Genomic DNA, 15,737 nt, shown 5'->3' with positions numbered 1-15,737 from the left:
GGTCTTCTCTTTTGGGTAGCAAAGGACAACACAAAGTCACTAAGATCAGCTTCCCATCTTTCCTGGGATGTTCAACTTCTGCCTTCAAGATAACATGGACCCCAGGCATAGATTTTCAGCTGAGAAGTCGTTGCCATGGGAATCTGGGCTGTGACCATCTGAGATAGGTATTTTGGTTAATGAAGAAAAGATAATGAAACCTTTTTTTCCCTTTGTTGGAGATACACCAAGAGAAGAGGCCATTGGTCTCATTCTCCTGTGACTGCCTGGACTGGTAGGAGGCTCACCTATTAGGACGAAGCTCCTAAGTGCCAGGCCTGCTCTCATTTTATCCTGACATCAAGTCTATGGTGCATGAGGGAACTTCAAAAAGTTCATGGGGAAATGGAATTTAAAGTGAGTTTATTTTACAAGAAAACAATTTCTATTCCTAATGCACAGAAAATGATAGGAAATGTGTTTTATGAAAAACAATGCAGGGGCCGGCACTGTGGTGCAGCAAGTTAACGCCCTGGCCTGAGGCACTGGCATCCCTGGCCGGTTCTAGTCCTGGCTGTTCCTCTTCCGGGCCAGCTCTCTGCTATGGACTGGAAAAGCAGTAGAAGATGGCCCAAATCCTTGGGCCCCTGCACCCACGTGAGAGACCTGGAAGAAGCTCCTGGTTCCTGGCTTTAGGTCGGCACATCTCCAGCTGTTGCAGCCATCTAGGGAGTGAACCATCGGATGGAAGACCTCTCTGTCTCTCTTCCTGTGTAACTCTGACTTTTGAATAAATAAATAAATCTTAAAAAAAAAGAAAAACAATGCAAACTTTTTCTTGCACCCATATAAACTCATATTTTAATGTTAACTTCTTTCTTGCACCAATATGAACACATATTTTAATTCCTTTTTCCCATGAATGTTTTGAAGAACCTCATGTAAGCACATATCATATCCGCAATACAGATAGGAGAAATACATTAGGTCTTAGTCAACATTAGCCACTGATCTCTAGACAAGGTCTTGGAGCGATACATAGGTGTGTTTTGGGAATAGGACACTTCTTGCCAAGAGTTGTTCTTTCAATGTGGTTGTGGTAAAAGAATGAGAGTATCTCATTTCCTCTAGTCCTCATAATGACCTTTCAAAAGGCTTCTTTTTCCATTTTATCCATGGAAAAGTAGCTCTAGGGGGTAAGAGGCTTACTCGGGTTTGCTCCTTTAGAGAAATCAAAGTCAGGATTCAAACTCAAGCCAACCTGACTCCACCAACCACTGGCCCATTCCTCTGAGCCCCTCTACTTCTTTAATAGTCCTGGAAAATAACGCTGAATGTGTTTTAAATCCCCCAGACACCTGCTCTGTGTGTAGTGAGGAATTCTGTTAGCACCATGGGGTCCAGTATCCCCAAGGAGGTCCTCAGAGAATCAGAGAGGCAAATCTATGCCTGTAGTCTGAGACCTGGTCCCACGCAAAAACAGAAGTGGGTGTGGCCCTTGTCTGTCACCAGAAACCCAGGTCTGGCTGCACCTCCTGATCTAAACTTCCAAAGTAGCTTCTCACGGTGAGGACGCTTCCATCATGCACAGCGTGGAGGTGCCCAGGCAGAGGGAGGCATGTTCTTACCAGCCTGTCATATTAAAGTCCCTGTAGAGCATCTTCTTTCCAAGTTCCTTTCTCTGTACTCTCCTTGGAAACTCCAAATGTGTGAACTCATTTCCCAGCAAGTGAGGCTGCATGAATGCCTAATAGCGAAAAGAAAAAAAATAAACACAAACAAAAAAACCACACATATATTTAGAGGGAAAAAATAATACTGAAGGGTGTTTTGCAAATTGCGACAGGCCGTATTTCAAAACCAAGAAAATCATCTCATATTTTAAGAGAAATAAATCGATTTCAGAACCCAAACACTCCTAGAAGAAAATTAAAATCTTGCAGTTAACTTATCAAGCTTCTCATTAGCGTTAGCTGTAATTAAGGACAGGTATAGCTAAAGTCAGGAAGAGATGCTGAGCTTCTGCAGAAGGTTCTCTGTAGTTCAAATCCAAGGTGCGTTCATTGTTCCCAAGGACTTGCTGGTGACATGCAAGGGGGCAGCTCACCCCAATTCTCCCCCTCTTGGCTTTCTCTGCTCTCATTTCAAGCACACTCCTAGTTACCATGACCTTGCCTTTGAAAGCTGCATGTGGGTCTCCACAGACACCATGGCCTGAGAATGCGTGTTGGGGCTGGAGACACCAGACAGGAATGTTTGGCTGGATTCTCTCCCGTGTGCTCTGCAGTCATTTGATTGTGTCATTGGAAGATGATTCCGGAGCAGATGGCTTCTCCCCTTCCCCCAGTCTCTGTTCATACTAAGGAAGTCTTGAGCAAAAAGCCACTTAGGGAATTGCTTTCAAACAACAAACAGTCTCATTGTCACACATGTAGCTGTCGGAGAGGTGGAATGCTCATGTTGTAAATTCCTAGCTCAGGGACCCCACTCCTTGACTATATCTGCATGAGAACCTCCCCGCATCCAGCCCTATGTCGGCTTCTGAGCAGCATGCTCGGGTACCTCCTCCCTTGGCTTTGGCAGGGAAGGGAGTGGGCAGAGCAAATCATGGCCTGGCACCGTAGGAAGACAAGGAATCTTTGCCATAGGACAGATGGCCATGTCCTCAGTTTACTGGTCCAGGTGGAGAGTCCCGTATCCAAAATGCTTGAGACCAGAAGTACATCTGATTTCAGAATATTTGTACATATCTTGGGAAAGGGACTCAAGTCTAAACACAAAATTCGCTAGTTTCACATATACCCTATGCACACACCCTGCAGGTAATTTTACACAACATTTTTAGTATGCCTACACTTTGACTGGGACAGGAGGTCAGGAGTGGAATTTTCCACTTGTGCTGTACCAGTGTTCAAAACGCTTTAGGGTTTGGAGCATTGTGGATTTTGCATTTTTGAATTGGAGATGCTCCACCTGTAACAGGCAGCCCCTACAAGCTCTCCTCTAAAGGCCCAGCAAGGGCAGCTTTCACACAGAGGCTCACGGCAGCTCAGAGGCACTGAACATCATCTGAAGCTGAGTTTCCCAGGAGCCCAAGGGAACAAACAAGCAGACTGTCACCAACCTGGTCACACTGGGCCAACATGGCACTCTGTACCAGGAGTTCTGAAGAGGCGTGGGGACAGCACAAGAGGACTGAGGGTGAGAAGGGGACATGTATCTTCCTGTCGGCTGTGGCCACACCACATGCCGGGTGTGCAGAGAATGTGGGACAACCTCCTGCTAGGGAGCAAAGCTTTGGGCTGCTGCCGAGTATCAGGAAAACTTAAATCCTGCATTGCACAGAGAAGTTCCCTTGGGAAGAGGGGAAGGGACCTCTCTACAGGGCTGGTCAGTGGTGTACAGACAGACATGACTCTGGATCCATGCTCTGCCTTTTTCCCGTGACTTTAGGGGGCGATTTAATTTCTTGGGCCTCAGTTTATCTCTAAAATGAGGTTAATCACATATTTATCTCACACTACTGCTGTTGTAATTAAATGAAACATCTCTAATGCGCTTATGGTTGTCTCTGATCATATCACCATTCTACCTATTTATGAATAGCACACAGCACCTTGTGAGTTCTCACTTCATCCTCCCACAGCCTCATCAGGGGAATGGATACTCAGTCTGTGGGCTCCCCTGCAGAACACACACAGGAAGCCTCTACTCAGGACTGAGGGTTTTTAAGACTGACAGCAGAGCACTAAATGAAGCTCAGGGCTCTGTGTGTGACTGCACAGGTCACACCCGCAGGAATCCAGCTGCGTGGGGGTTGATGCTGTTTAAGTACTCCTTTACTTTGGTCCCCCATGAAGAGGACAGAGACACAAGGAGTCAATAAACAGAAGCACCTGTTAGATATTGTATTTCAGAACCTTGAGACTATCAGCATGGAGTTACTGTCCACTCCCAGCCAAGTTGTACTAACACTGATTTACGACTTAGCAAGTACCAGCCCTGTACCACACATTCGATACACCTTATGCTGCTCTCTCAACAATGCTACACAGCATGTGTCATAGACTCAATTTACTAAGAAGAAACCAACTTCCCAGAGTGGTTAAAACACCTTGCTCAAGATCATCAGCTGGGACTGGGTGCTCACAGAGCCCAGGATAAACATCATGCTTATAACCCCTATCCTAACCTTATGTGGGCCCTTTAACTCCACATACAGGTGAAGCTGCCACAAGAGGCCCGTGGTCCTTTAGCTGTAGACCTCACAAAGTGCAAATCAGCAGACCCAGTTAAAAATAAAAAAGCACAGATCTGCATACAGAGTGGCCACAAGGTAACCACTGATGTTACTTACAACATAAAATAACTAGGAGAAATCATTTAATAACACGAGCAATGAAATAAGCTAACATGAATACACACAAAAGAACTCTATCCTGCCCCCAACAATGATGCTATAGAGAGTATGCAATGACACAGAGATGATTTACTGTAAAAAGCAAGGCATCAAACACTGTGTGTGCCACATCATGCATACACAATCTGTATATAAGGTATTCATATGTGTACATAAATAAGTGTGTGCTCAGTCGGAATGTGTCCTCCAAAAACCCTGTCCGGAAAACTCCATCCCCAGTGCAACAGCGTTGCTAGGTGAGGTCTTTGGGGGAGGAGTCTGGGTCATGGGGTTCTGTCTTCATGAACTGAGGAATACTGCTATCAAAGGGGTTGGTGTGAGTGGGTTTGCTCTCTCTTGCCGGCCGAATTCCACAACATGAGGGTAAAGCAAGGTCCCTGCCACAAACCGGTCCCTTGATCCTGGCCTTCCCATTCCCCAGAGCTGTAAGAAGGAAGTTGCCATGTTTTAAAAAAATAAATTGCCCAATCTGCAGTGTTCTGTAATAGCAGAAGTCAGGCTAAGTGGCGCACATGTGCAAATGTAGATATACGGACACACTCATGTTATAGACAGGTTAGGCTCCAAAGGACATTCCTGAGCATTTTCTTCACTAACCCTATGACTAAGGGTGACAGTGTTCAGGACACGCAAATATAGCTCCTGGGCTTTGAAGGAAACAGCAGAAGCAGGCCATTGGGGCTAGAAAAAATTTCCTGTACCCCTTTCCTCCTAAGTGGGCCATGAACCCTGACTTTCTCCTGAAAATAGGTCATAAATCCAGGGGCTGGCATTGTGGCATCCTGGGTAAAGATACTGCCCGCAGTTCTAGCATCCCACATGTGCACCGGTTCAAGTCCCAGCTGCTCCACTTCCAATCCAGCTCCCTGCTAATGTGCCTGGGAAAGCAACACAGAATAGTCCAGGTGCCTGGGCCCCTGCAACCATGTGGGAAGCCTGGAAGAAGCTCCTGGCTCCTGGCTTTGGCTTGGCCTAGCCCTGGTGGTTGCAGCCATCTGGGGAGTTAACCAATGGATGTCTCTCTCTCTCTCCATCTCTCCCTCTCTCTGTATAACTCTGCCTTTCAAATAAAATAAATCTTTAAAAAAAAAAGTGCCTCTTGTTCCAGAGGGGTCCTGCCCTCCACCCAGAAGAACAGAATGTTACGTTAAGGATGCCAAGAATCCCCATCCACCCGGTTTATTGCTATTAGATCACATTCTGTTGTTCTGCAACCACATTTCTCCAGGACTGTCCAGAAAAACAGAATTTTCCTTGGGGCCGGTGCTGTGGCTCAGTGGGTTAACGCCCTGGCCTGAAGCACCGGCACCCCATACGGGTGCCAGTTCGAGACCTGGCTGCTCCACTTCCGATCCAGCTCTCTCCTATGACCTGGGAAAGCAGTAGAAGATGGTCCAAGTCCTTGGGCCCCTGCACCCATGTGGGAGACCCGGAAGAAGCTCCTGGATCCTGGCTTTGGATCAGCACAGCTCTGGCTGCTGTGGCTGATTGGGGAATGAACCATCAGATGGAAAACCTCTCTGTCTCTCTCTCTCTGCCTCTCTTCTCTCTGTGTAACTCTGACTTTTGAATAAATAATTTTTTAAAAAAGAATTTTCCTTGTTTCTTTGGGTCTTTATTTCTGAAAGCTCTGATGTCATGTCAAATTTTTATGAAATAACTTTGTAAGCTTTCTTCCTGTGTGTCCGCTGCTGATCTTTTGTTCCTGGGGTCTCAGCCATTAAGTCAATGATGGGTCTCTTCTCCCCTACAAGGATAAATGTACACAGCTCCAGATCCTCCACTTCCCACAGGGAGGGAGGATGGAGTGCATCCCTTGGTGGTATTTTAACCGGGTACTTCCATGCCTGCTTGGGCTGGTACACATTTGTTTGGGCAGGTGTATCAGATCTGTAGAAGTAGTTGCCACAAGGTAGCTGGCAACTCCCGAGCTGTCTTCATATCTTCAGGAGTTGCCTCACCTCTCCCTCTGAGGACATGCAGGTTCAGCGAGTTTAAGGCCCCAGACTCCGCACCACTTGGAACATCTCTAGCCCCTTCATATGCAGAGCCTCTTCTGATCTCAACAAACTCTTTGCTTCTTCCCAGAACAAAAGGCTGCTGTGTTTTATCAAATGTCAGGCGCACTTACTACAAGCACCATTATTTTATTACCTCTAAGAAAGAGAACCAATCTCTGCCAATTATACTACGAACAATACCTTCTTTCCACGTGAAATTTTCATGTTATTCTTTTTAGAAGTGCTTTAGACAAATTTTTATTATCTACCACTGTCGTGTATATTTTGTTTTATTTTTTATTTTTATTTTTGACAGGCAGAGTGGATAGTGAGAGAGAGAGGCAGAGAGAAAGGTCTTCCTTTGCCGTTGGTTCACCCTCCAGTGGCCGGCGTGCTATGGCCAGCGCACCGCGCCGATCCGAAGCCAGGAGCCAGGTGCTTCTCCTGGTCTCCCATGGGGTGCAGGGCCCAAGGACTTGGGCCATCCTCCACTGCACTCCCTGGCCACAGCAGAGAGCTGGCCTGGAAGAGGGGCAACTGGGACAGAATCCGGCGCCCTGACCGGGACTAGAACCTGGTGTGCCGGCGCCGCAGGTGGAGGATTAGCCTATCGAGCTATGGTGGCGCCGGCCTGTCGTGTATATTTAATAAGGGATATATAAGTGGAGTACAGATGTTCCTCGACTTACAAGGGGGTTATACCCTGACAAAACCAGGCTAAGCCTAAAATGCATTTAGTACACTCAGCCCACTGAGCATCATATCTCAGCAATACAGTACATTGTAGAATATAACACAGCATATTGTTAATTGGGAGAAAAGGTAAAAATTCAAAATACAGTTATGATTAACACATATAGCTTTCCCACTACCATCAAATCAAAAAAATCCTATATCGAATCATCATAAGCTGGAGGCTGTCTACCCATTGCCTAAAGTTTTTCAAAACTTCTCCTTTAGAATGCAACTGCTCTCATCACTTTTCAACTCTGAATCGTCAATGTTCATAATTTTCCATACAGTAGTGCCCTATTTTTGATGAGAGCTTTGATGGTGCAGCATCTTTTAAATGATCCACTACGAACTATGAGCCTGGGGTGCAGAAGTTCCTGCGCCGGCCTTGCCGCGCTTCGGAGCCAGCTTACTTCTGACTCACCTGGGGAGTGTGGTGAAACCAGCCTGATTCATGCTTCCCCAGCAGCCTAACGCCACTTGTTAGAACCAAAGAGGCCTAACCAGCGCTTTTTGTCTGCAAGATTTTACTCCAAGCTGCTGAATGCCCGTGCTGTCAATCTGGTGTTGGGAAGTTCAGACGCAGTAACCCAACACAGGCCATCCTGGTGCTTGGGAAAACAGCAGAAGCAGCAACGTCTCAATTCCCTTCACCGGGCCTTCTCCCACGAAGCAGGCCAATGGACCCTCTTTCTGGAGGTATCTTCCCGGCTTCTAGTAAAGCAAGTCACATCTCAGAAATCAGAGGGGCGGAGAAGAATCGTCGGGGCTTATGTTATAGTGCGGCAGGTTAAGCTGCTGCCTGGGACACTTTATGAGCACCAGTCTGAGTCCTGGCTGCCCCACTGCTGATTCAGCTCCCTGCTAATGCACCTGGGAAAGCAGTACAAAGGGAACTAAGTGCTTGGGTCCCTGCACCCATGTGAGAAAATCAGACGGAGTTCCAGGTTCCTGGCCCAGCCTCGGCTGTTGTAGCCAACTGGGGAGTGAACCAGCAGATGGAGGATCTCTCTTTGTAACTGCCTAGCAAATAAATAACTCTTTAAAACACACACACACACACAGTTTGCTAAGTCCCTCCTCCCATTTTTATTCCCATCAGATCACACCCCTTTTGTCCAATCTACATGTCTCCATGATTGTACACTCTATAAAACTAAGCAGAAAAACATGCACATTTGCCCATGGTTTTGGGTCTTCATTTTCTTACAAAGGCTCCGGGGTCATTTGCATACAATTGTATGCTTTTCTGTTCTGAATTTGCCTTGTGTTACAGAGGCCTCAGCAGTGAACAGCCTGAGGAGTGAGGGAAAGAAATCATTCCTCTTGACAGGTGCCTGTTCTGATGTCTCCATATGGTCCAGAGACGATGGCCATGCCTGCCACCTAGCTGATGGCAATAGTCAACTGCAAAATACCCCTACTTTACAGACATGAAGAAGTGAAAAAACAGAGCTGCCACTGTGGTGTAGTAGGCTGAGTCTCCACCTACGGCACCTGCATCCCATATGGGTGCCGGTTCTAGTCCCGGCTGCTCCTCTTCCAACCCAGCTCTCTGCCATGGCTTGGGAAAGCAGTAGAGGATGGCCCAAGTGCTTTGGGTCCTTGCAACCATGTGGGAGACCCGGAGGAAGCTCCTGGCTTCTGATTGGCCCAGCTCTGGCCCTTGTGGCTATTTGGGGAGTGGATCAGTGGATGGAAGACCCTCTCTCTGTAGCTCTACTTCTCAAATAAATGAAATTTTTTTAAAAAGTGAAAAAACAAGAGCAAGCTCTGGAATATTCACCACCACCCCTCATATGGATGCCACATCCTTACCTTTATCTATCACTGTTGTAACTTTTCTTCCTCTCTTGCTGGTGGCCACAGCATGTGTGGCATGATTCAATTTCTGTTCATGCCTACTTAGAATTTATGAGTATTCCACACTCCACACTACCTGTCACATATTTTTAAATTCTTTTCAATTGGAATCTGCTTTTATTTCTCCCATGTTTAGTTGATTTTTGGACATGAGGAATATAGTTATAATAACAGTTTTAATATGTTAGTCTGCCAGTTCTAACATATGTATGAGTTCTGGATGGATTGATGGATTTTTCACCAGTTTAGGGATCCTGTTTTCCTGGTTCTTTGTGTGCCTGCTAATTTTTTGTGGTACACTTGATGTTGTGAATTTTATCTTGTATGTTGGATATTTTTGTATTTAATATTCTAGATCTTTGTTCTGGGACATTAAGTGAATAGGAAACAAGTTGCTCTTTCTTGAACTTTTTTTTTTTTTTTTGACAGGCAGAGTTAGACAGTGTGAGGGAGAGAGAGACAGAGAGGAAGGTCTTCCTTTTTCTGTTGGTTCACCCCCAAAGTGGCCATTATGGTTGGTACATTGCGGCTGGCACGCTGCACTGATCTGAAGCCAGGAGCCAGGTGCTTCCTCCTGGTCTCCCATGCGGGTGTAGGGCCCAAGGACCTGGGCCATCCTCCACTGCACTCCTGGGCCACAGCAGAGAGCTAGACTGGAAGAGGGGCAACCGGGACAGAATCTGGCGCCCCGACGGGACTAGAACCTGGTGTGCCGGCGCCGCAGGCGGAGGATTAGCCTAGTGAGCCACAGTGCCGGCCCTCTTGAACTTACTTTTAAGATCCACTATGTGGGACTGGAGCCAAATTTAAGCTCTAATACCTTTTTTTTTTTTTTTTTTTTAACAAGGCAGAGTTAGACAGTGAGAGAGAGACAGAGAAAAAGGTCTTCCTTTTCCATTGGTTCACCCCCCAAATGGATGTTACGGCAGCGCACTGCACCGATCACGAAGCCAGGAGCCAGGTGCTTCCTCCTGGTCTCCCATGCGGGTGCAGGACCCAAGCTCTTGGGCCATCCTCCACTGCACTCCCGGGCCTCAGCAGAGAGCTGGACTGGAAGAGGAGCAACCTGGACTAGAACCTGGTGTGCTGGCGTCGCAGGCAGAGGATTAGCCAAGTGAGCCGTGGCACCCGCCTAATACCACTTTCTTTAAAAATTGTCATCCACAGTCTAATGGTAGGCCTCCTTCTTATTAGTATTTTTAGTATCATTGTCGCCTCTTTCAGACTCTAGGGAGTTAATGATGTTAAAGTAATGCAAAGAAGAAGTGAAGCACCTCCTCAGTGTTTGTGGAAGATGGGCCCCAGGACCCCCTCAGATACGAGGCCCCACAGACGCTCAAGTCCCTTACATAACCTGGTGTGGTAGTTGTATGTGGCCCACCCACATCCTCCCTCATACTTGAAATACCTGCGGATGCACTGCACCTCACACAAGGTAAGCACTACTATCCAAACAGCTGCTGAGCTGCATAGATTGCAGGAGTGAGGAACATCCAGCCTTCGGGTCGTAGGAGGTCTGCAAAATCATTTGGCCTGGCCCTGCCAAGGCAGCTGCAGGTGGGACTCGAAATTCAATACATCTGTGGCAGGCTCACTTTTAAGCTGATAATTTTGTATGGCCCATGAATGATGTCAGAAATATCCAAATGGCCCTTAGCAGAAAAGAGGTTCCTCACCCCTGGTTTAAGGAATAATGACAAGAAAAGGCAATCTCTATGTTCAGTACACAGTTTCTTCCAAATATTTTGATGTGTGGTAGGCTAAATGTGAGGATGCAAATTGAATATGGATTACTTTTCTTTAAAATGAAACAAGACAATACTCTAGGGGCCAGTGTGTGGCACAGTGGATTAAGCTGCAACCAGCAATGTGAGCATATCATAACAGATTGGTTAGAGCCCCAGCTTCTCTGCTTCTAATTCAGTTCCCTGCTAATGCATCTGGGAAAGGAGCAGCAGATGACCCAGCAGAGTCCCAGGTAACAACTGGGAAGTAAACCAGCACATGGAAGATTTGTTTTCCTCTGCCTTCCAAATAAGTTTAGAAAAACTTAAAAAAATAGAAAGAACTCTAAAACCTACTGGATTTTGAGAACCCAGTGTTTAAACTAGGCTTTAAAAACTTGTTGTAAAGAGCTTCATTGCCCCTTGATCCAATAATTTTAGGAGACATGGAAGTCAGTGGGAGGAGTCGACCAGGGCAGGGACCTGACTCCATGCAGGGAACATGGAAGCCCATGGATTCCCAACAGAGCAGCACAGAGACATTTTGTTGGCAGAAGCAGAGGGGCCAGACAACTTAGGAATTTGGAAACTTCGTAGAGCCTGCCCAGCATTCAAATGACATGACTGGTTAACACTGCTTTGTTCATACTGGCTTATTCCAGTATGTACTGGCAAGCAAGTTTATGCATGTCTCTTTTCTGACATCTTGAATCCTGAAAGGGATTTTAGCTTGAATTCAGTGTCATTAACAAACCCAAAGCTTTTTTTTTTTTTTAACTTGAAAGGCAGAGAGACACAGAGAGAGACACACAGAGACAGAGACAGCGATCTGATCTGCTGGTTCACTCCCCAAATGCCTGCACTAGCTGGGGCTGAACCAGACTGAAACCAGGAGCTGGGAATTCAAGCAAGGCCTCCTACACAGGTGGCAGACACCCAACTACCCGAGCCATCACCTGCAGCCTTCCGTGTGCACGTCAGCAAGAAGCTGGAATTCCGAGCAGAGTCACAACTTGAACCCAGGCACGGTGATATGGAACGTGGGTGTCCCAAGTGGCATCTTAATCACTGCCCCAAAGGGCCGCCCTTGTCTTTGCTTATTTCTGGTCTTCATTTACAACCCTGCAGTGTCGAGCCTGTAAGATTCACCCGTGCGTGTGGTTACAACTTGTTCAGCCTCGGTGTGTACAGTACTCCATCCTGTGACAACACCATGATTTATCTACCACTCCACTCTCTGTGGGCATATGGATTGCTTCCAGCCTGGCCTCTCACAAACAGTCCTGCTATGCACACTCCATTCTTTGGTGGGCATTCGGACACCTTTCTGTTCGGGACAGACCTAGGAGTAAAAACGCTGGACCACCGCATGCGCAGCTCTGAGGGACTGCCAAACCCTTTGTAAAGGAGTTATTCCAATTTCCACTGCCATCAGCAGAACTGGGAAAGTATAAATACGTAGGAGTTAAACAACACGGCAGATTTCACGGCGCGAAGCGGTTCATAAAGTCCTCAAACTAAAACTTTTAGTTTCATTCTTAAAATGTCCAGGTCTCTCAGCATTTAAAAGAGTTATTGAAGTGAGGATTTTTTTGTGTCTAATACAAATCATTTTTTTTTCTCAAAAAGTTGAGTAATCTCTCTTCTTTTTTGCCCTTGGGGGGAAAATTCTCATCCAATTTTATGAGAGGAAGATTGGAAGCCTTACAATTCAAGATGATTTATCATGATAGAAAGTGTAAGGTCAAGAAGGAAATGAAATTAATAACATCAGCCAAGCCACTGGTGAGCACCAACGGTCACACTAACGGTCAAATGCGACAGCTTTTCCAGAGCCAAGGCTGGCTGCTTGATTTACTATGCAAGAAGTGAATATTTTGGTTAGGGTTAAAAAAAAATGGAAAAATGGAAAATGGCTGAGGTCTCACTACATATGGATTGGATTCTTTCATAGAAGATTCTTCGTTTCCGTTTCATTCCCGCTTCTTTAAAAATCTCGAAGTAACAAAAACTAGGCTTGTATAGATGAGCTATGATAGAACTGAAGACTGCTCTAATTCTGCCTGGTTCACGCAGATTTCAAGAAGGATTCACATCTAACTTTGTACATGACTATTGGGAACCCACTGTAAACAGGAAAAATGTCACGGTGGTGTTCAGCCTGCTAATTTTTAATGGGAAAATTTGAAACTCACATATAGTTTTATGAAAGGAGGTTAAATGGCAAAGGAGATGGGGCCGGAGTGGATTTTTCCATGACTCAGATGCTCTCCTAAGGAGCAAAGGGGAGAGCACCCTCTTGGCGACACAAGCCAGGCTCGCTGGGTCTAACCACCTGCTCTCAAGGTTAAGTGGGATGCCAGGGTCACTGGTTCGTCATTTTTACTCACTAGGACACTTGAACTCTTCCATTATAGCCCTCTGTCTTAAAAGCAGACCATGCTTAAGGAATATTTTTCCAGAGATAACTTGAGGATGAAAAATCTCAGTGAGCCAAGAGGCACAACGCTGTTCACTTGAAGCCTTTCCAAGCGTAGCACTGAGCAAATGGCGGACAAACAGAGTGGGGCTGGGTGCAGAGAGCTGGGCGGGTTCCAAGGACACAGCAAGCATCACCTCAGATAATGTTGCACTTATGCAGATCAAATGTGTTGCTGAAACCCATTTTCGTCTCTTTTGTGCACTGCCCTTGATAAAAAACAGCTGTAGACTCGCATAATTCTGCAAGGACAGAAATCCATTATTGGAAGCTGTGATGATACCAGCACTTCTTAAGGCAATCGAATCAGAAGTTACAAACAAGTCTAGGTAGAATGGAGTAAGAGCCTTCACTCTCATACCACAGGGCTAGATACCCCAGCCTCCACCTGCGTGCTGGAGAGCCACTTCCGGCTGTCACTGGAGGCTAAGGGTCGGGTCCACGTTCCAGAGCAAGACTCTGCTGAAAAATGCTCCCATGCTCACAAATCAGCCCCTTTCCCTCCTAGCTGAGCCCTGACTCCATCAAAACAGTCTGTCCATCTTGGTGCCCCCCTTTAAGTATTTCATTTCAATCACCCTGGAAACATTAAAAATTAATAAATAAAAGGCCCAGTGACAGAGCACAGGGGTTCTTCATAACCGTGGGATCATCGGCTCTCTCTGGCTGCTGACGCAGGAGTCCACGGCCCCTGACCCCCTCATCACACACCTGCCACATTCCAGGTGAACACGTCAAAGCCGCAGGCCTGCTCGATTAATCACCCTGCCTGAGAATCTATGAAACAAAGTTCAGATTTCCCAGAGAGCCGCATGAAGGACCCTCTGAGGTCAGGATGCAAGACCAAACAAAATTAACGCGCCTGCTCCATCCATCATCCTGTAATCTGCTTCCAGTTCTATAATCCCCGAATGTCCGGACTGTGCATACCAAGAACATTCCTCTCTGATGCGGATCCAAACAGTTCGAGTACAAAGGGCTCTGACTTGCCCTCCCCACGCCCAAGAAAATCATGAATCGTTTCTACAAGTTCCAACAGCCCCAGGACTGCAAACCTCTGCTCAAAAAGCACGTGGCGGGGGATCTAGAAGTTTCACTGATTCATAAATGTTTCTTCATACACCATGAACATAAAGCCTGATATGACTGAAGTATAAAGTTAATTTTCCCACAATGCACTAACCAGTGAAGATCATGTAAAGGAAAGCGATTCTGTGACTCTCACTGCACTAAATGGTTTCATCATTAGTTCATGGAAAGGGATGCTAAAAAAAAATAAACTGCTAGGGTTAGACCCATTTAAAATTATAGACACTACACCACACAGGTGTTCTCAGTTTATGACAGTTCAATCTCATGCTTTTTGGAATTTATCATGGTGTGGAAGCATACCCGTAAAAACACTGCTTTTTACTTTCAGTATAGTATTCAATAAATTACCTAAGAAATTCAACACTTTATTATAAAATAAACTTTGTGTTTCACGATTTTGCCCAACCTCAGGCTGTTGTAAGTGTTCTGAGCATGTTTAAGGTAGACAAGACTAAGCTGTACAGCTGGCATTGTGGCACAATAGGTTAATCCTCCACCTGTGGTGCCAGCATCCCATACAGGCACTGGTTCTAGTCCTGGCTGCTCCTCTTCTAATCCAGCTCTCTGCTGTGGCCCGGGAAAGCAGTGGAAGATGGCCCAACCACTTGGGCCCCTGCACTCACGTGGGAGACCTGGAAGAAGCTCCTGGTTTCAGATCAGCACAGCTCCAGCCATTGTGGCCATTTGGAGAGTGAGCCAGCGGATAGAAGACCTTTCTGTGTCTCCCTCTCACTGTCTGTAACTCGACCTCTCAAATAAATAAATAAAATCTTAAAAAAAAGACTAGGCTGTGATGTTTGGTGGGTTTGAACGTTCCATATTTTTGATTCAGTGATGGGTTTATTGGACTGCAAGCCTACTGTGAGTTGTGGTGCTATATTTCATATTACCATGGATGAGTTTTCCATTCCATTTCAGAATATAAGGAAGTATTTCTACCTGCTTTATTCAGGAGATCAGGGATATGTGTGAGAAGGTGGAAGTCACACAGCTCATGCCTGAGCTGGATTGAGAGGAGGCCACATCACATTCCTGTTTTCTTCTCCTAGTTGGTACTACTTTCAAGATTTTATGCTATAAACCACTATATTCTCACAAATATTTTACCATAAAAGACTTCATCACAAGATTATGCTACAAGTACCCCATTTCTCTTTAACGCTTAGCTACAGAGAGTCACATCATGTGAATATGGCTATTGGATCTGTTCACGCACAAGCATACATTCCCCGACTCCTGATGGAGCAAGAGCTTGGACAACCAAAGGTATTTTATGTTCTGGTCATTTACACCCCTGATGCCTGGGGAGAAAAGTTTCAGTTATAAATTTGAGAAACCCATCTGATTTAGAAGTCGGGATTAAAAAGAATGTGTGCAGTGTTCTCACTGTTTAGAAATTCAGACATTAGGCTCAGTTCTGTGGGCCAAGAGTGTCCACACTGATTGTT

General features: G+C 46.0%; 1 protein-coding gene across 1 annotated transcript in view; it reads right to left on the bottom strand.

Moving 5' to 3' along the window:
• PPM1H (protein phosphatase, Mg2+/Mn2+ dependent 1H) overlaps positions 1-15,737 on the bottom strand; it is a 296,864-nt gene that overhangs the window by 75,266 nt on the left and 205,861 nt on the right. The window contains exon 6 of the mRNA XM_062203311.1: positions 1,608-1,726. Coding sequence (XP_062059295.1) covers positions 1,608-1,726 — 119 coding nt within the window. The remainder of the gene's footprint in view (positions 1-1,607; positions 1,727-15,737) is intronic.

The sequence above is a fragment of the Lepus europaeus genome, chromosome 10, assembly GCF_033115175.1.
Source record: "Lepus europaeus isolate LE1 chromosome 10, mLepTim1.pri, whole genome shotgun sequence".
NCBI classification, from domain to species: domain Eukaryota; kingdom Metazoa; phylum Chordata; class Mammalia; order Lagomorpha; family Leporidae; genus Lepus; species Lepus europaeus.
The sequence above is the reverse complement of the archived record's forward strand: the minus strand, read 5'-3'. Positions and strand labels throughout refer to the sequence as shown.